Below are 21,673 nucleotides of genomic sequence, written 5' to 3'. Positions count from 1 at the left end.
AGAGCTAGTTCCAGGACAGGCTCCAAAACCAACAGAGAAACCCTGTCTCGAAAAAACCAAAAAAAAAAAAAAAAAAGAAGACGACACAAGTGTGTCCGTTTTCAAAATAGGAGAACTGGTGCTTAGATGTCCACCAAGTCACAAAGTTTCTGACCCATCCAAGCAGAAGCCCCAGGATCTAAAGCTGAGTCACCTCCTAGTATGTTTGCCACATGAAAAGTAGCCATGGCCATATTTGGACTTCATGTTAGGACAAAGGTCTTCCTAGGACAAAGCTGTGTCCCTGTGCAACTTCTGGGAGGCAGAAGACAGCCCCATTTTAAACTGCAAAACTCCTTCAAATTACATCACTACAGCAGAATTATTTTCTGTCATGGCCTCTTTAATCTTCACTTTATTAGTAAAGACATTACAGCTGAAGCTCTCCCTGACCCCATTCCCTCCCATGCCCGTACCCCACATGGTTTCCTCCTCTTTCTAGAAAGTGGTGCAAAAGCTTTTACGTGAAGGCACAGGTTACTTCTGGGCCTCTCTGTAATTATGCCATCCAGAAGGAACCATAAGATTCTCATCTGCCACATGAGATCAGATACTTGTTTTATCCATTGCTGAATCCCCAGCACCTAGAACAGCATCCTGCATGTACTAGAACCAATAAGTCTTCCTGGATGGAAGGGTGGGTGGATGTGTTGGTGAACGAATTGATGGGTGGGTGGTAAGCATCTCGATGGGTTGGGGGAGGTATATGGATGTAGACAGATGGGTAGATAAATAGATGGTGAGTAGAGAGTTTGCGGATGGATAGGTGTGGGGAGAAATGGGTGAGCAGATAGATGAATGGGTGAGTGGATAGGTGGGTGAATGGATGGATGGAGAGGTGGGTGGATTGACGAGGAAAAGATGGGTGGGTTGGCAGTTGGTGGATGGTTGGGTGGATAGGGGAGTGGATGGCTGTTTGGATTGATGGGTAGGTTGGTGGATGGGTGATGGATCATGGATGGATGAGTAGATAATGATTGGATGAGTAGATGAATCGATGTGTGACCATTAAAACACAATCATTGTTTCATATTTTAATGACTAACTCTCTAGAGGAAAAACCTGTCTAATCATCATCACTTTATCAAACCTAGCATTGGCACCACCTCCGTTTGCCTGTTTTGTGTGCACCATGTCTTTATACAGAGGGATTACAATAGCTTACAAAAACAGACTCAATATAATCAATAGGAAAACTTTAAAACAAACTTAAAGAGTCAAGTAAACACACAGGATGAGGAGGCCAGGCCCGTTGCCATTCTGCGTGCACTCCGTGAAGACTAGGGAGATGAGAGCAGTTTGCTTTGCAGAATGTAGGGTCTTCCCAGTGGGGCTTTTCCTGGAGGCACATCAGAAATCATGTACAGTGTTACAGTTCTAGAACATATGAAGAGACACCCCCACCTGACCTCTCCCCGACTCTATACTCATCTGGTGTCTTTCTTGTGTTGTTGTCATAGCCCTGAGAACACAGACACACTCAGCTCCATCTCTCAGACGAGAAGACTGCAGGTCAGGGAGGACACGGGCCCTGCCTGGTCAGGCTCCGTTTCTGGCTGTCAGCCCAGCCTCTTGCCCCTCACCAGGTTCCAGTGAGCTTTGGCACCTCCAGCTCTTCCTCTCGCCGTTCCTGTATTCCCTGGTGGTAACCCCTGCAATAGCTGCCCAGTGGGGCAAGAACAGGGTGTGTGCTGATTCCTGCCTTAGCCTGGGTTCAGATTTCTCTGTTGTAGCTGTTTTACCCACCAGGTCTGATGAGATGCATGGGCTGTGCAGGTGTGTTGGGTGCAGCAGCAGAAAAAGATGTCTTACCTGAGATGTATAAATCACCCCTCATTAAGCACAGTGCCTGTTTACGTCTATCAGCGCCCAGCCTTGGAAAGCCCCACAAGCAGCAGCCTTTCCATTTAACCAAACAGCTCACCTGACACGGGGCCTCTGCAGAACCAACCAAGAAAAGAGGTTCCTTCAGTCTGAGCGCCACCCGTCCCTGCCTGTGGGTTCTCAGCTTTCAGGACTTGCTCCTGGAGGAAACATCTACTCAGCGCAGAAGTGAGAAACCCACTGTGGTAGCATCCAGAAGCCTCCCGTGCGTGGCTCACCTCACCACAGCACAGTTAGCATGTCTTTACTCAATTTCTGGGAAATTGGATTTGCACTTTCATTAGGTTCCAGAGAGGAGGATCAGAGGTTAAAGTTCGCATGTTTAGCCCATGAACAATAATGTTCTGCAGATGGAGCCATTCCGTGTTCCAGGTGCTTTCTATTAACCACAGCCATGTCTTACTGAGGTGAGGACATTCTGGGGCCATCACCCCAGCCTGTGTGTTCCTTAGCCTTCTGTAGCCCATCTGCAAGACCCACTGGGTCAGCATCAGTTCAGATGAAGTCACTGCTATTCTTGCAAAAATACAAAGATGCAGTTCCAGTCCATCCTCTGAGCCAGTGTTCTTCGTATCCAGCCATACACCATCGGGTAGCAGAATGGACTCAGCTCTTGTCTTCCCCCAACACCATAGAGCAAGCTGTCCTAATTAGAGGCCTAGGGAATGAATATGGTGGACATCTGTTCAGAAACCCTGAATTCAGTTCCAGCTCTGCTTCACTGTGGTGCTGGTAAGATGCCTCACCTCCCTGAACTCCAGTTTCTTCAGCTGAAAAGCCACAGTGATGGAATTTGACTCATGGGGTATCAGCAAGGGGGCTTACTAAGCCAAGAATGAGTGTTGTCAGCATTTCTAAGCCCCTTAAGAATGAGGAGGAAGGAAGACAGGCCATGAACCTTGGTGGTCCCCACAAGCGGCATGGCAATCCCATCAGACTGCAGAATGAAGGCAAGGCCAATCGCCCAGGGGTGCCAGCCAGCCCAACTCAAGGGCCCACTTGGTTGCACGTATGTGCTGTGCCTGGCGGTGAAGGGTTTATACAGATATGCTCAGGCCACACCCAGTGTCTCAGTTCACTTCCTGTTGCCTGCCAATCAAGATGTAGGACTCTTAGCTCCAACACCATGTCTGCCTGAGTGCCACTGTGTCCCACCATGATGATAATGGACTAAACCTCTGAAACTGTAAGCCACTCTATTAATTTTTTTCCTTTATAAGAGTTGCCACAGCCATGGTACCTCTTCATAGCAATAGAAACCCTAAGTTAGATGATTTGATGTTGGTTGGTTGGTTGGTTGGTTGGTTGGTTGGTTGGTTGGTTGGTTGGATGATGCTACTCCTAGCGTATCTTAATTGCCTGTAGTGGCTCCCCTTGAGATTTTCCCCTTCCACGTTAGTATGTTGATTGGCTCATCCTCACTCAGGTCTTATTTAGGCAACCTAAATAAGATATTATTGAGCTATCATGGGTGGAGCTTTCCTGTCATTTACAGGAGACATAATCTCACGGATGATTTTCTGTCCTCTTGACTCCTACACTCTTTCTGCCCCTCTTCTAAAATGTTCCCTGACCCTTGGGCGCAGGATTGTGTTGGAGACATATGAAATGCATCTAGGAACCCCCCACAGTCACTTATTCTCCACTTTGGGCCAGTTGTGGTTTCTGAAAGGGTCCCTGTGCCTTTGGTGCCTTTGATGCCTTTGATGAGCTACACTTCTCTGTGGGTCCGAGGACAGATATTTAGAATGCAGGTAGGAATGGCATGCTGATTTACTAAAAGTGGCAAATGTGGGTTCTCCTCCAAGATCCACAACCCCACTAGCCCCAGATAGATGCCTAGGTTTCCAGTACCAGGTCTGCTCTTGTTGAACAATCTTTATGTCCACCACGATGTGAGAACACCATTTTAGCCTGGGGGTTGGCATGCTGATCATCACTGTAGTTCATAGGCACCATCACTGAGTAGACCATTGGTCGCCTCTCTCCCTTGCAAGATTCATAGCTCCTTCTGCTACTATGAAAACTTGTCTTTAGGGAGAAGACTTTCAAGTCAGATCCAGTTTGGGTTCTCTAGGTTTTGTGTCCAAGTGAGATTTCTGAAGTGTACGGTATCTTTAACTACTTGTCCTCTACCTCTGGGAAGCAATCATGGGAAACGGGAGAAGCCTAAATCAAAGGGAGGTTATTAGGCCTGGTAATGGGGAGTTTTTTAGTCTGTGGCTACTGGGGGAAGCTCTGTCAGCCCAAGCAGGATAACATCATTAAACTATATATGTGCATGTGTATACATGGATTTATATGAATGCAATCTTAGGTAAGTACTACCATGATTCCTTTCCTTACCCTCCTCCTTCCATCTCCTTTTGTATTGGCATCTTTCCTCCCTCAAGAAAAAACACACCCTTTCCTTTTTCAGATCTCATAACCTGCTATGCCCCTCTCTATTGCTGACCCCGCCAGCCCCTTTTACTCTCCTGGTTCCGGCAGTCCTCCGTGTTGTAGCCTTGGAGTTGGGAACCACAGATGAGAGAAAGCTTATGACGCTTGTCTTTCTGGGTCTGGGTTACTTCGCCCAAAATGATCTTTCATAGTTCATCTATTTACCTGCCAAGTTCATGATTCCATTTTTTTCCTTACGGCTGAATAGTCTCCCATAGTGTAGAGGTACCACATTTTCATCCTCTGGTTGCCAGCTGAAGGACATTTGGTTTGTTTCCATGTCCTAGCGATTGTGAAAAGAGCAGCAATGAACAAGGCTGAGCAAGTGTCCGTGAAGTAGGGTGTTGAGTCCTTTGGGAACAAGCCAAGGAGTGGTATAGACGGATCATATGGTAGATTTATTTTTTTTTCAGCTTTTTGAGAATTATCCACACCGCTTTCCAGAGTGGTGAAGCAAGTTTCTTAGCCCACCAACAATAAGTGGGGGTACCCCCTCTCCCCACATTCTCGTCATCATTTATTGTTGGTTGTTTTTGTTGCTCTTTGCCATTCTGATTAGGGTGAGATGAAGTCTCAAAGTGATCTTGATTTTGATTTGTATTCCCCTAATTCCTAAGAGTGAAAAATAATTTTAAGATATTTCTTCTTTTGAGAACTCTTTGTTCGGATCTGTAGAACACTTTATGAATGGATTGGGGTTGCAGGGGTTGAGTCTTTGTTTTCTGAGTTCTTTATATATTCTAGATGTTAATCCTGTGCCACATGTATTGCTGACAAAGATGCTCTCTCATTCAGCAGGCTTCCTCTTTACTTGATTAATTGTTTCTTTACTTATGCAAAAGCTTTTTTAGTTCTTTGAGGTCCCACTTGTTAATTGCTGACCTTAATTCTTGGGCAAATGGAGTCCTGTTCAGAAAGTCTTCCTTGCACTTAGATCATGTAAGATATACTATGTTGTCTTCTAGCTTTATTTTTCAGTCAATTTAAAGAGATAAATGTGGGTGGCTTCCCACTGCATTTCTCCAAAGCGGGCTTTCTCTATCACACAGTTGTGTTTTGTCTGAGCTATGCTCATCCAGGGCCTGAGATGGTCCCTTCCTCTTCCTTCCTCATTCCTGAACTGAAATAGGGAACTGAGAGACTGAACCAAATGACCAGAGATACAACAGAGCCACGGGGAACCATAATACCTGCAGCCCCTGAAATCAGCCTCCTCCCAGCAGCTTGGCCAGGAAGCCTGATTTTTCTGGAAAAGTGGTTGTTGCCTAACGGTTCCCAGAGAGCTTTCATGAGGCTGATATCTCCTGACTTCTGTCAGGTTTGATAAATTGGCCGAGTGTGAGTCACCCCAAGAATACAGCCACAAAAGCACACAATAGGCTCGAACAAGAAAAGGCTTTTCTGGCTGCAGACTTCTCAAAGCCAAAGTTGTTCCTAATCCTGTTTGACTTGGCAGTTGGGAGACAGCTGGATATTAAGCCATGCCTGTCTGTACAGTGAGAAGCCCTTAGCGACTTCCTCTCTCTGAAAAGTCGTGGGGTTTTATTTTCCTACAAGTCACCCACCTTTCCACTTCATTCTCTCTTTATGTCTAACCCTGCATTCCGTGCGGTAAGCTTGCCCCCAGTGTGCCTGGTAGTTAAATAGCAGAGAAAAGGGTGAGGGCATCTAACAAAAGAGGTCATTTCTGAGCAGGAACCTCAGCAGGATGGCTGCGGTGTCGGAGATAAATTCTCCGCGCTGATCTGAAAGCAGCTCTCCTTTCTGGGTCTCAGGTATAATTATTTTAAAGTGTTCTTGTGCCCAGGGACAGAAGCGTGTGAAATGGCTTCTTTTCCGAGTAATTTCTCCACTTTTATTGCTGTGCTCAAGTCTGCCATTGCTGTCTGTCAGTTCAATTAGCTGCTGACCTGGCGTATCGAGGGGACAATTTATTAAATGTATTGAATGGTGTACTGTGATGAGTTTGCCAAGGGCTGTGAGAGAAACAAACTTGTGTGCTTAAGTACATACGATGGACTAAGCAAGATCTTTGGTGTCACAAAAAGCTACAAAAAGAGAGCCCAGTTTGGTACTCTCTTCATTGGAGCTCCAGGGAATAAGGCTCCTGAGTAAGAAAGCAAAACTACAGGTGAGGGGAAGACAGAATTAGGATGCTGGCTCTTGGAGCAGGTGGAAGGGAGCATCTCTCTGTTTACAGACACCACCTTGCACCTAATTTGTATGCAGAGCAAGGACCCAAGTATTACTGAAGTTATATTTTGTTCTGTTTTTGAGATAGGATCTTTCTCTGTAGTCTTCTTGGCTCTCCGGGAACTTACTACGTAGACCAGGCTGATCTTGTACTCATAGAGATCCACCTGTCTCTGCCTCCCAAGGGCTAGGGTTAATGATGTCCTTAACTTCACCAATGTTGCTGGGATTCTTAATATTTTCAGACTCATTCCAGATTTGGGTTTGTCTTGAGACAGGCAGATACTTAGGGAAGTTTAAGTCCATGATCAATAAGGTCTTCCAAATGCTGTCCAGTGTTTCTCAGAAAATGGCACCATGGTGTCTACCAGAACGGCATCAGAGCAGAGCACAGGAAGGGTGCACTCAGGAACCTGCACTGTGCTCCTGTGACCACACAAGTAGGTGTGGGTTGCTCCACTTGGTATCCTTAGGACATGAACCCAGATCGTAGGCGAGGAGTTTTCAAACATAAACCAGCCTCTCTTGGGCCATCTAGTGATAACCAGATAGAGTGCTGTCTCACCATGGAACAATCTTTGAGCCCCAGAAAGGGATGTTGGGCTGATGTATGCTACAGTGTGGATGAGCCTTGGAGCACTAGGCTATGAGCAAGAAGCAGCAGCACAAGGGGTCACAGTGTGGGCCGCTTCCTCCAGGCCATGAACACAAGTGACTACGGAACAGCCGTGGGGGTGAGTGGTGGTTCTGCTTTGCTGGCCCGTGGCTCCGATAGAACACTCTTGACACAGACCCATTTGGGAGAAGAGAGGACTAGTTTTAGTTCACACTTGCAGATACCAGTCCACATTTGAGATAAGCCAAGGCAGGAACCAGAAAGGAGCACTGATTACTGGCTCATGCTCAGCCTCCTTTCTCATAAAGCTCAGGTTCACCTGTCTAGGGATGATGCTGCCCACAGTGGGTGGAGCCCGCCCACGTGCATCATAATCAAGATAATCTCCCACAAGCACGGCCACAGGCCAGGGTGATCTGGGCAATCCCCCTATGAACACTCCCTCCGATGACCCTAGACCATGTCGAGATGGCAGCTGAAGGTAGCTAGGATAGTAATAAAGAGAATGTTCCAGAAGTACATACTGACTGAGGTCCTACAAGGTTGCCTGTGAACTAAGGATCACTAAATGGTAAATTTAAAGTGACTTAAAAGGTGAATTTCCTGTGTTGTGAATTTTGTATCCAGTAAGCTGCGCCCCTGGGAGGACGCAGGTGTTGGGATCCTCCTTCATCACCCCAGTCTGTGATAGGACAGGGCCTGGGAGTTGCACTCTTAATGCAATGTTAACACTGCGACCACACTCTGAGAACCACTGGCCTAGGCACATGTTGGGGTGTAGGCAGGTGAGTCCCAAGCCTCTGAGGCTGGCCATCAAGTGTATGCGGATCGCTGGCTGCACTTCAGCCATTCACCACAGGGACCCCGATGCTGACTGCGGGTAACGGCAGTGTCTAATCACTGAACGTGGAATCAGAAGACTTGCTCAAACCCAGTGCCTGTCAGCCCCTAACTAGATATGCATCCCTTTGCAAATGAGGACAATATTCTCCTGGGATTGCTTTGAATGGATAGTTAGACAAATATCCACTCAGTGACTAGTAAATTTATCACCTTGTAATGGGAATATTATGCCAGGCAAAACAATGCTCAGTTGACAAAATTAACCCGTGGTCCCCCCCCATATGTGTCACAAATAACCATGTACCCTAATTCTAGGACCATTTCCTGGGAATCCTACAGAGCGTAGAGAAATGGTTGGAAAGATGGAGGAGGCATGAGGAAGTCAGCTAGGAATGGGACTTGTTATTCAAGACTTCATCCTGAATAACACTGGGCAGTACTCAGGCCATGTCTGAATTGTCATCTCCTCAGTTTAGAGTAGGATAGACAGTTGCCAACTACTTCCTATAGCATGATTAATAACAACCCAGAGACCGAAACTGGGGTTCAACCTGAAGGTCAGAAAAGCAAAACAACCAGCCACTTGCTCTTACCTCTATTTCAGTCCAAAGTAGCGATCCTGCCTCCTAGAATCTCAGAATGAGACTGTGTCTGAGAGCTGTCTCCTCCCGTCTCTAGGGCTGGAATTAAAGGCGTGCACCGCTACCACCCGGTTTATATGGCAAACTAATGTGGTCACTGGGATTAAAGGTGTGTGTCACCACTGTCTGGTCTGTACGGCTGGTCGGTGCAACTGTTTTGCTCTTTGAACTTCAGACAAGCTTTATTTATTAAAAATACAGATGAAATATCACTACAGCTTCGCAAGTGGGTGAGCAAATAACTGGGAGTTGGGAAGCTAGCTTCCAGATCAGCATCTGCCATCAGAGAAAGTTCCAAGGCAGCAGGCCAGGAAGCAGGGACACACGTGGCCTTGCTGAGCATTCTGAGCTTCGGTTCCCTAGTATGGCTAAACCACAGTGACAGCCTCCATCAGTGGTCACACCACAGGCCCTGCTGTGCCACCGAGAACAGATTCTAAGCCTGTCTCAGGGTTCACTGGCTTGTCGTTCATACTAGTAATCAAGAAAATCATGACTGCATGAACCAGTAGTCCTCAGTGCTAAGCACTCAATGGCCCTGTGAGGTGGAAAAAATATTCTGATATGTGTAGATCAGAATAGTACTGTAATGAGAACAATCTAATATTCTGGTTCTGTTCAATATCCCTTCTCTTCTGAGACCTGAAAGAACTTCAGATTATTAAATTTTGTGTGGGGAGTGGAGGTCAGGGTCCATCAGCTTTAAGTTTTGATGCTTTCTTAGCACTGAACACTATCCACTGAGCACCTTAGTGGCTTAGGGAAAATGTAGTCTGCTGAAAGTTGGGAAAAGGAAAGTGCCTCCATCGACGCTGTGACATTATATTGCCATCCTCTAAATGTCTCTACGGGGAGGTAACTCCTGGGTATGCGAGACACTAGGCCGGCCTCCTCACGACGTCGCAAACCCTTCTGGGTTTCTGGCAGGCTGGCCCATATCATCTTTGTTGCCTGAAGAGATGAGAGAATGTATTTGTAAAACAGACTGGCAAGGCACCGTGGGTAAGGACACTCTGGTGTCTTCTCACCATAGCAGGACTTTGTCCTTGGCTATAAATGACAAGGACTGGCTGGGGGTGCTTTTCTGGAGAAGGAGCTGCTTCTAAATGTGTGCATCTGCCTTTTCACTGATGGATATTCCACCAAGAGAACTGTTGCCCACTCCCATGGCGAGCCCTTTCCAGGATGTGTCCACGCTCTTTTCATCTTGCCCTTTGGAGTGGCTCATTTTCTCCCTTAACAGTGAGCTCTCCTTGGGGGATCTACCCTCTCCCTTAGCACAGTGTGCATCTCCATTACTTATTCTCTTCAATATCTTCCTTCGTAATGGGATACTTTGTTCCTGGATGTCCTTACCTCTCTGCCTGCTGGAAAAAACCTTGACATCTGTGTGTGTGTGTGTGTGTGTGTGTGTGTGTGTGTGTGTGTGTGTGTGCGTGTGTGTGTGTGTGCGTGCGTGCGTGCGTGCTGCACTTCTCTGCCCCCAAAGTCTTCAATAAGCCTGATACCTCCTTAGTGTGAATATTTTCAGAATAACTGCATGATAGGGTCACATTGCTTTTCTTCCCCTAACTGCCCAAAGAAGGTTCAAGAATAATCCATCAGAATGAAATAGTCAATGGTCCCTTCCAGGAGAAATCACAAAAAAGATGAATCAGGAAAAACTGTCTCCAGGCAGAAAATGTCCCTCAGCCCCATCTCTGTCCTCCAAAGAACTGTACCATAGATGGGGATGTTATCAGAGCCCTCTGTCAAGTGGCTCAGAGTTGGAACATTTGCCTGCCATGCCTGGTTACTACCCGGTACCAAAGAAAAGGAAAAATTACTTGAGAAAGGGTTATTGGCACTGGAGATGGCCAAAAGACCCCAGGTTGGAGGAGGAGCAGGGAGCCATGGCCAGAAGTCCCTGGGAGTTTTATTGAGCTAGACTAGAAAGGCCAGGATGCCAAAGCTTTGGGGTAAGGGTGACCTCTGTGAAGTGTGTGAGTGACCCCTCAGGGTCAGCAACTTTATTAAACCTTGCCTGGTATCTCAGAGGACAGTGAAGTTTTGTGGTTCCAACCAAGGCACCCTAAGGAATTGATGTCTGAAAGTCAGTGGACGGCCTTGAGTCTTGGTCCTTACTTGCCACCGTGTTTGAAACAGGATCACTTGGCTTTCTACTGAACACAGGCTACCTGGCCCACAGGCTCCTGGAGATTCTCTTGTCTCTGCCCCCCTTCTTATCATGGGAGTACTGGGACGAGAGGCACACACTACTGCATCATATAGGTTCTGGGGATCTGACCTGAGGTCCCCCCACTTGTATTGTGAGCTCTTTACCAACCGAGCCATCTCTGCAACACTCTATCTCTTCCTCATCACCAAACCCTCCCCCTCAACTTCTCCTGGAGTATTTTCTAATTGACTTGGGCACTCTCCAGAGACTGCTCTCTTCTAGAGGGAGCTGGTCACAGTATGTCACCACAGTACCTAACTATGTATGTCAAAGAATGAACTACAGGCCCCAGCATCCTCAGGGAGGGGTGCTCTCAAAAGGAAGAAAGGGCCTGAACTGGTCCTTAGCCAAGCTTCTTTGCAAAGGAGAGCTGCCCTCAGAGCCTTGTGTAATGCCCTGGCCTCTTCCACACCAAACCTTTCTAAAATGAAAATGTAATACTCTGTTGTTCACTGGAGCTTTCCCGCAGTATTGTAATACCAGCGATAATCTATCTGCAAGGAGACTTAATAAGAGTCCCAAGGAAACTCTTGTCACAGCCCTGCTCATCAGTCTCAACTTATCTTCCCATCCAGCAGAGCCAGACTCGACTTCATTTGTTTATTTGTGGTTTGACTTATACTCCGGTTAACCTAAGAGTGAGCGATAGGGGAGGGGCGGAGGGATGGTGTCATCAGCTTGGCTGCATGAACCCTCAGGACCCAGAGATGTTACCAAACTAAGTCATGATGTGGCAGTTTCTCTGCCATATTTAGAGAGATGTAGCTGCTTGTGTCAGTCTGGCCAGCTGATTGAGATCCAACAAGAACGTCATCTTGCAACTGTCTCCATGGGGAGGTACGCCTGGGCATGCTGGACAGTAGGCTTGCTTCTTCGCTAAGTCATAAAACCTTCGAGGTTTCTGGCAGGCCTGTCCTTGTCTTCAGTGCCTCAAGAGATCAGAAAAAGGCTCGTGTAAGAGAGAACGGTACGCTCTGTGCTGGGCAACTATATTAGTCTGTGTTCTGTTGCTATCACAAAGTGTTTGAGGGTGCATAGTACATAAAAAAAAGAGGTTTATTCAGCATATAGTTTAGAGCTTGTTCAGAGACATGGTATCACCCTGGTACAGGCCTCATGGCTAAAAGTATCACGGTGGCAAAAAGCATGCAAGAGGAAGCAGTCACGTGGCAAGACAAGAAGCAAAACTGATTCTGAAGGCAAGCTTATTCTTTTGATGTCTCATTCTAGTGAGAACTAGTCAGGGTCTTTCAGGAGCTCCTTTCCTTCTGGTGGTGGCACCCCTCCTTCCAGGAGGCCCCACTTGTGCAAGGCCCCTCACCTCCTAGTAACAGAAGTATATGAGCCCTGGGGACTCGCTAACCCATACCCATAACCCCAGCTGCTGTAGGAAAGGATTCCCAGTTCTCTGCAGCTCACATGGTGTCTCCATCCCAGTGAACACTCGGGAGCTCTAGGTTTTTCTCTCTCTGGGAATCAGGACCGGGTGCTACATGCAGCTCCTCCAGCTCTTGGTCATTGGAGAGAGGGGAAGGAAGTCGTAAGGGAGGAATAGTCAGTTCAGCACCAGCATCGCTTCTGTGTGCAGCCCACTGCCAAGAGTTAGTCACAATGTCCACGTGGGTGCCAAGTGCCTGGACAACTTCTCTAATCCCCAGAAAGGGACCAGCACTCTGACTGACCACACCACACCCATTGTAGCCCTGGAATTTATAGGCAAGGCAAGAGCACCTCCATTTGCTTAAAGCTGTGCCAGGGAAAAGACAGTGACTTTTCTTCTCAGGCATAAATGCCAGTACCAACCTGATCTACGGTAGGACAGACCACATGTCCCCTGGACCCATGGAGCCAATAAGCACCATCATGTGTTCCATTATCCTCTTTGCATATACCAATAAAGACATGATGTATGTCCTTGTTATAAATTCTAGACCCTAAGACTTCATTTCCTACAGCATCACCTCTGGGGTGGTTTGGCTAAGAATGGCCTCAGTAGGTTCATAGGTTTGCATACTTGGTCCCCAGTTGGTAGAACTGTTTGGGAAGGATTAGAAGGTGTGGCCTTGTTGGAAGAGATGTGTCCCTGAAGGTGGGCTTTGAGGTATAGAACATGCTTGCTGTTCCCAGTCTGTCTCTGTCTGTCTCTCTGTCTTTGTCTCTCTGTCTTTCTGTCTCCTCTCTCTCTCTCTCTCTCTCTCTCTCTCTCTCTCTCTCTCTCTCTGTGTGTGTGTGTGTGTCTCTGTCTCTGTCTCTGTCTCTCTCTCTCTCTCTCTCTGTGTGTGTGTCTCTGTCTCTGTCTCTCTCTCTCTCTCTGTGTCTCTGTCTCTGTCTCTGTCTCTCTCTCTCTCTCTCCCTCTCTCCCCCTCTCTCCCTTTACCTCTCTCTGCCTCCTGCCTGTGGCTGCAGATGGGAGCTCTCAGCTGTTCCTGCCATCACACCCCTGCCTGTGGCTGCAGATGGGAGCTCTCAGCTGTTCCTGCCATCACACCCCTGCCTATGGCTCCAGATGGGAGCTCTCAGCTGTTCGTGCCATCACACCCTTACTCCACCCTTATGGGCTCTAACCTCTGAAACCATAAGCCCAATTAAAATTATTTCTTTTATAGGCTGCCTTGGTCATGGTGTTTTATCACAGCAATAGAAAAGTAACAAATACAGCCTCCCTGAAGAACTATTAATAGCACTGTGATATGACTATGTCCAAAGCTATTGCTATGAAACGACCACAAGATCCCTTCTCTTTTGACAAAGCCCTTCTTCCTCACCGTATGGGAATGAATGCCAGGACTGTCTTGACAGCTGTGTTTAAGCAAACTCTGTTCATTGACATAGCTGTGAACAGCTGTACATCACTACCAGGAGGCATCCTGGGCCAAAGACCCTGAGGGCAGAGAAGGCCACTGGGGCCTGTGACTCACTGAGGCCTTTCCTTCCCAGGTTCCCGTTCCCCATGGTGTTCAGCAGCTGTAGCAGGAAAGACCTGGAGACTAGCCTGGAGAAGGGAATGGGGATGTGCCTCTTCAACCTGCCAGAGGTCAAGCAGGCCTTTGGGGGCCGGAAGTGTGGAAATGGCTACGTGGAAGAGGGAGAAGAGTGTGACTGCGGGGAACCAGAGGTAAGGGGACCCTCTCCGTGGTATCTACTGTTGCCTCTGCCCGGGAGGAGGGGGAGCTTGATCGAGCTCAGGCAGCAAAATGAACATGCTGGAAATGGGCAAAAGACTAGAGAGATAGCTCACTTGGTAAGGGGCTTGCCATGCAGCCAGGAAAACCTGAGTTCCTAAAAGCCCTCATGGAAAAGCTGGGAGTGGTGGTGTGTGCCTGCAGTCCCAGCTCCGGAGAGGCAGAGATGTGCAGATCCCAGAAACATACCAGCCAGTCAGCCTCATCCAATGGCTGAGACCCAGAAGTCCCAGTGAGAGATCTTAGCCGTTCCCACACACACACAAAATAAGTGGCGAACTGGAGCAAGGATACTTGATGCTGATCTCTGGCCTACACACGCGTGGGGGAAGAGAGGGAGATAATGAGTTGGTAGTGTGGATGCTGCTATAATCGAGATTCTCTGGAAGAGTCCCATATGGCTACCTTGGAATAGCTCCCCTTGTGGGTGGCTTTCTGGAGCGTTAGCCATGTACAGAGTTGGCTGTATCGCTAGGTTTTAACAAGGGAGTGCCTTCTCCTCTGTTGAAGGATGCTTCCATTCTTAGGGTGATGAGGATGCGAACAATAAAAAGCAGTTAGCTCAGAGTTTCTTGGAAAGCAAAGCCCCAGGAGTCTAGCTTCTGGGGGTTCCTAAGTCCCAGGCCTTTCTCTTTGCAAAGCCTGCTGTGGACGGGAAGCGTGGCTAAGCAGCGCTGAGCTGGGCGCTTTCTGTCTAGCTGAGATTGTTCTTCAGCCTCCTCTGTGTGCACAGCTGAGGCTCCAGAGGATCCAGCCGTTCAGCTTGTTAGTGCTCGGAAGCAACAAGAAAAAGCAGCCAGCGTTTACAACCAGCAGTAACCTTCTTGAACCCTGCTTTCCCACCAATCTCTGGGAAGTTTCTCATTTGTATAGGCCCAAGATAAAGCTGGTAAACATAAAACATGTAAGTCATTTTCCCTCCCTAAATAGTCTTGAGAAAGAACAACAAAGAGAACACTACTACCTCGCATGCGAGTCTAGCTTCTAAGGGCTCCTAAGTCCCGCTAGGCCCTAGACTAGCCTTGACAAGTGCCCCCCACACAACGTGGAGGAGATGGTATTTGGAGTAAATCAAAGCCCGGGGTTTGCAGAGCAACTAAGATGGGGCTCCTTCCATGAGGACATATGCAAGCCAGAGTGGGAGACAGGTCTGGTGCAGGTCCTTAGGTAGCTTCACAATGGCTCAAGAAACCAGCATCTCAGAGGGCTCCTTGGGAATACCATGCCCAGGAAACAAGGGAAGCCGGGGCAGGAAGCCTAAGCAGCTCATATATTCATGTGCTCATCACAGGAATAATAGAATCTTTATCATAGTCTGTCTCTAAGTCCCCGAGGAGGCTCCTCCGTGCCAGCGGGAACGCTCTTACTCTCACAGGTTCTGAGAGAAAATGCACAGCACTTGGGGGTAGGGGAAATCAGATGGAGTGAGGAGAGACAGAAATAGTTTTGTGTCCTTGACAAACTAAGAACTTCTCCGTGATAATGGCCTTGTCCACAGCGGTGGTTAATTTTGCTCACAGGGAGCAGGGAGCAGTTGCCGGCTAGGAACAAGTCCTAATTATAGTCTTACCGAATGGCTTCAGGATTAGCAAAGGGAAAAGTGAAGCCATCGTGGGATAGCGTGTACAAAGGAGAAAAGTCCCTTGGAGGCCTTGTTAATTGCTTAAAGAAACAACCCAATTAGTTTAAATTACCCACATTTCTCAGGAGAGGCCATGTTGACTTAAGATGGTTTGTCTTTGATCTGAATGCCTTATAATAATTTATTAATGCAAGTAAATCGGATGGTTCTTCCTGGAATCATGAACGCTGGGATTTGGAATGACTCCGCTGGCAGTTATCCACCCCATCTGCCTTCATTAGCATCCACCACTGTCTCTGTGCCCACAAGTACCATGACTGCCATGTTCATCCTCTCCACACCACCATCCTCACACTGCCATCTGTACCATTAACTGCCATCCTCACCTCCAACATACCTGCACCACCACCCCGCTGACCATTGCTGCCACACCAGTGTCCCTACCAGCATCATCACCATTGCTGTCATCACATCCTGACCATCATCACCCAACGTCCTCAGTGTTATCACCACCAGCACCGCACCAACATCAGCATCCTCACCATCAGCACTAGCACGGCCATCACCACCAGCACTGCCCCAGCATCCTCACCACCAGCACTGCCCCAGCATCAGCATCCTCACCACCAGCACTGCCCCAGCATCCTCACCACCAGCACTGCCCCAGCATCAGCATCCTCACCACCAGCACTGCCCCAGCATCAGCATCCTCACCACCAGCACTGCCCCAGCATCAGCATCCTCACCACCAGCACTGCACCAGCATCAGCATCCTCACCACCAGCACTGCCCCAGCATCAGCATCCTCACCACCAGCACTGCCCCAGCATCAGCATCCTCACCACCAACACTGCCCCAGCATCAGCATCCTCACCACCAGCACTGCCCCAGCATCAGCATCCTCACCACCAGCACTGCCCCAGCATCAGCATCCTCACCACCAGCACTGCCCCAGCATCAGCATCCTCACCACCAGCACTAGCCTGGCCATCACCACCAGCACTGCCCCAGCATCAGCATCCTCACCACCAGCACTGCCCCAGCACCAGCATCCTCACCACTAGCACTAGCACGGCCATCACCACCAGCACTGACGTATCAGGGGATCCCTGTGTTCCTATTGCCAGCTACTCATGTCATGCTCCTCCATCTCCACAGAAGAATCCCACAGCCGTGGATAGGTGCTTGATCTCTCTCCAGGGACCTCACTACACTGTGTTGATTGTGACAAACTCATTAGATAAAGCCAAAATCTTCTTGCATGTAGTTCCCAGCTTGGTATTTCTATAGTTAGGGTTCTCCTTTTTTTCATAAAGAGGTTTCTTGATATTTTAAGAAAACTCCCTTCTCCTTATCTGAAGCTCTTCCTCCCTAGAAATTTGCTAACATCATAGTGAACCTTTTGCCTCACTTGTGTCATATTAACGTATTTTTTATGTTTTAAGTCTAGGTTCAGATGTCAATTGTACCTAGCCATGTGTCCTAGTTTCTAACTCTTGCTGTGCTAAAACGTTCTGACCAAAAGTAACTTGGGGAGGAAAGAATTTCCTCCGCTTACATTTCCAGGTCACAGTTCATCATTAAAAGGAGTCAGGGTAGGAACTCAAGCAAGAAAAACAGAAGCAGAAACCAGGAGGAGCACCCCTGTGGTCTCACTCTCTGGACCATGCTCAGACAGCCTCCCTTTCCAGCCCAGAACTACCTGGAATGGGCACTATCCACAGTGAGCTAAGCCATTCTAAATCAACTCACAGTCAAGCCAACCCCCTACAGACATGCCCAGTCTGATCTTGGAAATCCCTTGACTGAGTCTCCCTTCTCAGACAACCCCAGGCTTACAAGAACACTAAGCTTCTTTGCCCAAGACTTCCATTCAAACCTGTTACCTGGGCTCTTTTGTCTGGTCCCCTGTGCCCAGGTCCTGCAGACACTCCTTCTGTTGCTAATCACACCAAACACAGGGAATGGCAGATCAGTGTGACATACACCAGCACACAAGCCTGCATGTGCTCCCTCACTGCCAGAAGCTCCATTGTGTCTAGGAGAGTGCACTGTAGCTCATAGTGACCAAGAATCTCCATCTGCTTCCCACAGCCCAAGAAAGGCTATTTAGTGCTTATACACGGTCTTCTTTTTATTTGGAGACCTGACATTCATTGGTTCTGTTGCTTTCCTGCTGACTACTAAAATAGTAAATGCACCAATAGGCAAGGAATTTGTCTCTTCTGTGAAATCTGGTAGTACATAAATAGATTTGAGGTAGTTAAAAAATTGTTTTTACCTTCTGGTAGAAGGTATTAAGGATTCCCTGATAAACCGCCCTTCCAACTCACAAGGCTGGGAACGCTGCCCCATCCCATTGAGAGTCAAGAGGATACCAGTCCCTCGCACGTCTTTTAAACGTCATTATCTTTCTCACGTGATGGATCCCCTTTGAAGTCGCTCCACTTGGCTACCTTCCCATTGGGGCTGCTGCTTACATTACAAGTGATTTGAGGGGTGGCAGGAGGAGCCCTCACAAGTGTGTTAGACCCAGATATCAGATGACCGCTTTAACTCAGCATTGCAAGGAAGTCTCCGGCTCAGCTCCTATAACATTCGGGAAGTCACCAAGACCACAGCAAGCTGAGCGGTGCTGCTGCACACCCAGGGGCACTGGTCCAGGATGCAATTAATGGGATCCTTAAGAGGGAAAACATTTCTAAACTTGTATAGAGCTGTAAGCCCATAAGCTGAAAACCCTCCCTGTCATGAAAGCCGCCGCACTGACTTCTGGTTGGCAGCTTTATCTTACTGTGTACGTTACATGGCCCGGATGTTTACAGAGTCCTCAAGCGGATTTAAAATTTAACAAGTTTGGAAGTATGCATGGTAGGAGCAAACGTAAACACTGCGTGAGAGATCAGTCTGTGGGGCTCCGTGGCAGATGCTGAGCAGGTGTCTGGGGGCGCCCTACATCTTCCCAATCACTGGCAGATTTATTAATTACATCTATAAGACCGAGAAGAAATTCATTCATGAGAGATATTTTTCAGGAGTAACCGACTATACTGTTAGACATGGACACGATTAGCTTCATGCTGGCTGGCCGGCCAGGTGTAAGTTTTTCAGAATACATCAAAAATTAAAGAATGTTGAAATCTGGGGCGGCATTAAGCATTCTGTGACATTTTCTTCTAAATCGCACAAATTCCAAGCTTCCAGGAGGCTCTAAAGCTCATGGGCTTCAGGGATTGGCTACTCAAGTGGGTGCAGGCCTTTGGCTAAGACAGGCAAAGGGTGTTGATCCCGGTCTCTATCAGAAAGCCGTGAGCTCACGTGGTGCACTGTCTCTAAAGGAGTTGAATTTCTTCTTCACTTCTGTTTCAGAGGGGATAATACAGCTCAATTTGTGTGTATTTAGATCCCCTGAAAATGGGCATGCTCGGGACAGGTGTGGTAGCATAATCCTCCAATCCTCACACTAAGGAAGAAGAGACTGGGGGATCTCCCACCAAGGGGTGGGGCCAGCCTGTCTACAAAGGAAGTACCATGCCAGCCAGGCCCACAGAGACCTTAGCTCCCAAAACAAGAAAGAAGGCTGAGGATATGGCCCAGTTGGTAAAGTTCTTGCCTTGCATCCATGAGTCCTTGGGCTTGATTTAAAAAAAAAAATAGTATAAGAGGAAAGGAAGGAGAGAGAAAGGAGAAAAGAAGTCAGGGAGGGGGGAGAGTGGCCAAAAAGGAAAGGGGGGAGAGAGGGAGAGAGAGAGGGAGGGAAGGGAAGAAAGACTGATGGGGGAAGGGGGAAAAAGTAAATAAAATGAGAACTCCTACCCCAGCACCCTTTAGCCTCACTCTGATGCCCAGTCCTCTCCCCAGAATATCCTAGGCCGAGGACTTACCTTTGCTAAACAAGGGTTTACTCCTCACCCACCTGGTACACCACAGGGAACTGTCCTGAATGTTTTTCCTCTTGGTGCATCTGCATACTCCAAATCAGAAGTAGACTCCCCCCCCCCCCATTTTTTTTAAACAAATACACCAAACAAGTGCTGTACCATTGGGCTGCTCTCCTATGTCTCAGAAGGGTTCACTCTTGAAGAGTAAGGGTCACATCCATGCATGGTTTTTTGTTTTGTTTGTTTTTAATTTTGTTTTGCTTGGATTTTGTTTTGTTTTTGAGACGGCATTTCTCTGTGTATCTGTGGCTGTACTGGAACTCACTCCATAGACCAGGTTAGCCTCTTACTCACAAAGATCCCCCTGTCTCTCTCTGCCTCCCAAGTGCCGGGATTAAAGGCCCGTGCCAACGCTGCCCTGTCCATGCATGTATTTTGAAATGAGCAATTTCCAAGCCCTTCGATGATTCTGACACAGCTCACTGCACCATGCCCTGCAGGAAGAATTCCCAGGGAGCTGCTGACCTGAGGCGCTCCCGGCTTCCCTCCCCTAGACCCTCCCCCCATGAAGGACTCTTGAGGACTCCTGACTTCTCTTAGCAACAGCAGACTCCTTGGTTCACAAACACTTACCAGACACTTTGCTCCTGGGCCAAGGAAAGCAGGTCTGGGCCAGGTTTTCAGCTCAGGATCTGGGCACCTTAGCCTTTGCTGTCATTTAGGGTGTGACGTTGGCATTCTGAGAGTCACCATTCCACATGACCCTTCAAACGGATCCCATTCCCCTCCTCAGGAATGCACCAATCGCTGCTGTAACGCCAGCACCTGCACTCTGAAGCCGGATGCTGTGTGCGCGCATGGGCAGTGCTGCGAGGACTGCCAGGTGAGTCCAGCGTGGCTGGAGGTTCTGCCTGGTTTGGGTGGCTCCCGTCTGATGCAAGGGAAGTAGTATGGTGAGCTGCTTTCCCCGAGATCATCCTGGGAGGGAAGCTGCCCTTTCACCAGTCGGTACCATCTAGTATTTCTTAGAACTCTCTGGTCAGGTAAAATGCACAGTTTAGTTGCTAACTCTTGTGATAAATGGCCCACGGGCTAAAAACTAACAGGACTGAGAAAGCCAAGCTCAACCCTAATATTCCATCTGTGATTGTGGGTGTCCTAACTCCATGAGAAAAGCAATGACAGGAGAGCCCAGCCTTACCCTGCCACTCAGCCTCATACCAGGTCCACCTGCCTGATGCCAGTGTCTGGCAGGTAGCAGAGAAGCCATTCTGGTGGTTCCTGGGATGTCTGCACCAGCAGAAAGTGTGCACCACCCTGAACTGCCAGAGTGGCAACTGCCCGACTTGCTGTTTGCACTGCTCTGACTGCTCTTGCTTTGGTGTTTCTACCATTCATCCTGTTTATTCAGAATGCATGTCTAACGGGGAAGGCCTGGGCATTGAAGGTTCCTAGGATAGGTGTTTATGTCTTGATACTTAAGCAGTTGATCTTGGCACAAGGATTGCAGGAAGCTCCGCGATCCACCCCACCCAAGCACATCATTTAGAAGTGGATTATAATGATGCATGTGTGTCTGTGTATGAGTGTATATATGAGTGTTTGTGTGTGTGCATGTGTGAGTGTGTGTGTGCATGCAAGTGAGTGTGTGCATATTTATGTTATGTGAATATATATGTGTGTGTGTGTGTGCATGTGTGTGTGCGTGTGTCTGTGTGCATGTGTATCCCCTCCTGATGCTTATTAAGTTCTGGAAAATATTATACGAAGTACCCAGTACCCAGGTACCCAGTTACTAGTGCTGGAGAGTGCCAGGAAGGGGATGAACCTACACGGAATAAGGCTCAAGGTGGGAAGGATATGTGGATACAACTGTCATCCGCTTCTGTAGCTTTCCAGTAATCCCTTCCAAACTTCTGGCTTTCTAGGAGTTGGTGGGTGATTCAGCTTGTTGCCTTCGGGAGTATGCAGGCCATCCAAGCCCCGGACTTGGTGGCCTTGACTGTGGAGCTCAAACAAGCTCCCCTGAACCTTCATTTCTTCAGTCTAAAAGATGAGCTGCTTGTCCGACAGAGGTCTAACAGCCCTCGCTGATAGCCGCTACCACTGCTGCTTCTGCTGCTACCTCCTGGTCCTTGTCCCCATCCTCCCC

General features: G+C 48.2%; 1 protein-coding gene across 1 annotated transcript in view; it reads left to right on the top strand.

The window, feature by feature from the left end:
• Adam12 (ADAM metallopeptidase domain 12) overlaps positions 1–21,673 on the top strand; it is a 306,281-nt gene that overhangs the window by 246,212 nt on the left and 38,396 nt on the right. The window contains exons 12-13 of the mRNA XM_075972576.1: positions 13,814–13,991; positions 20,315–20,404. Coding sequence (XP_075828691.1) covers positions 13,814–13,991; positions 20,315–20,404 — 268 coding nt within the window. The remainder of the gene's footprint in view (positions 1–13,813; positions 13,992–20,314; positions 20,405–21,673) is intronic.

The sequence above is a fragment of the Microtus pennsylvanicus genome, chromosome 5 (assembly GCF_037038515.1).
Source record: "Microtus pennsylvanicus isolate mMicPen1 chromosome 5, mMicPen1.hap1, whole genome shotgun sequence".
Taxonomy (NCBI): domain Eukaryota; kingdom Metazoa; phylum Chordata; class Mammalia; order Rodentia; family Cricetidae; genus Microtus; species Microtus pennsylvanicus.
This window is presented reverse-complemented; position numbering and strand designations above follow the sequence as displayed.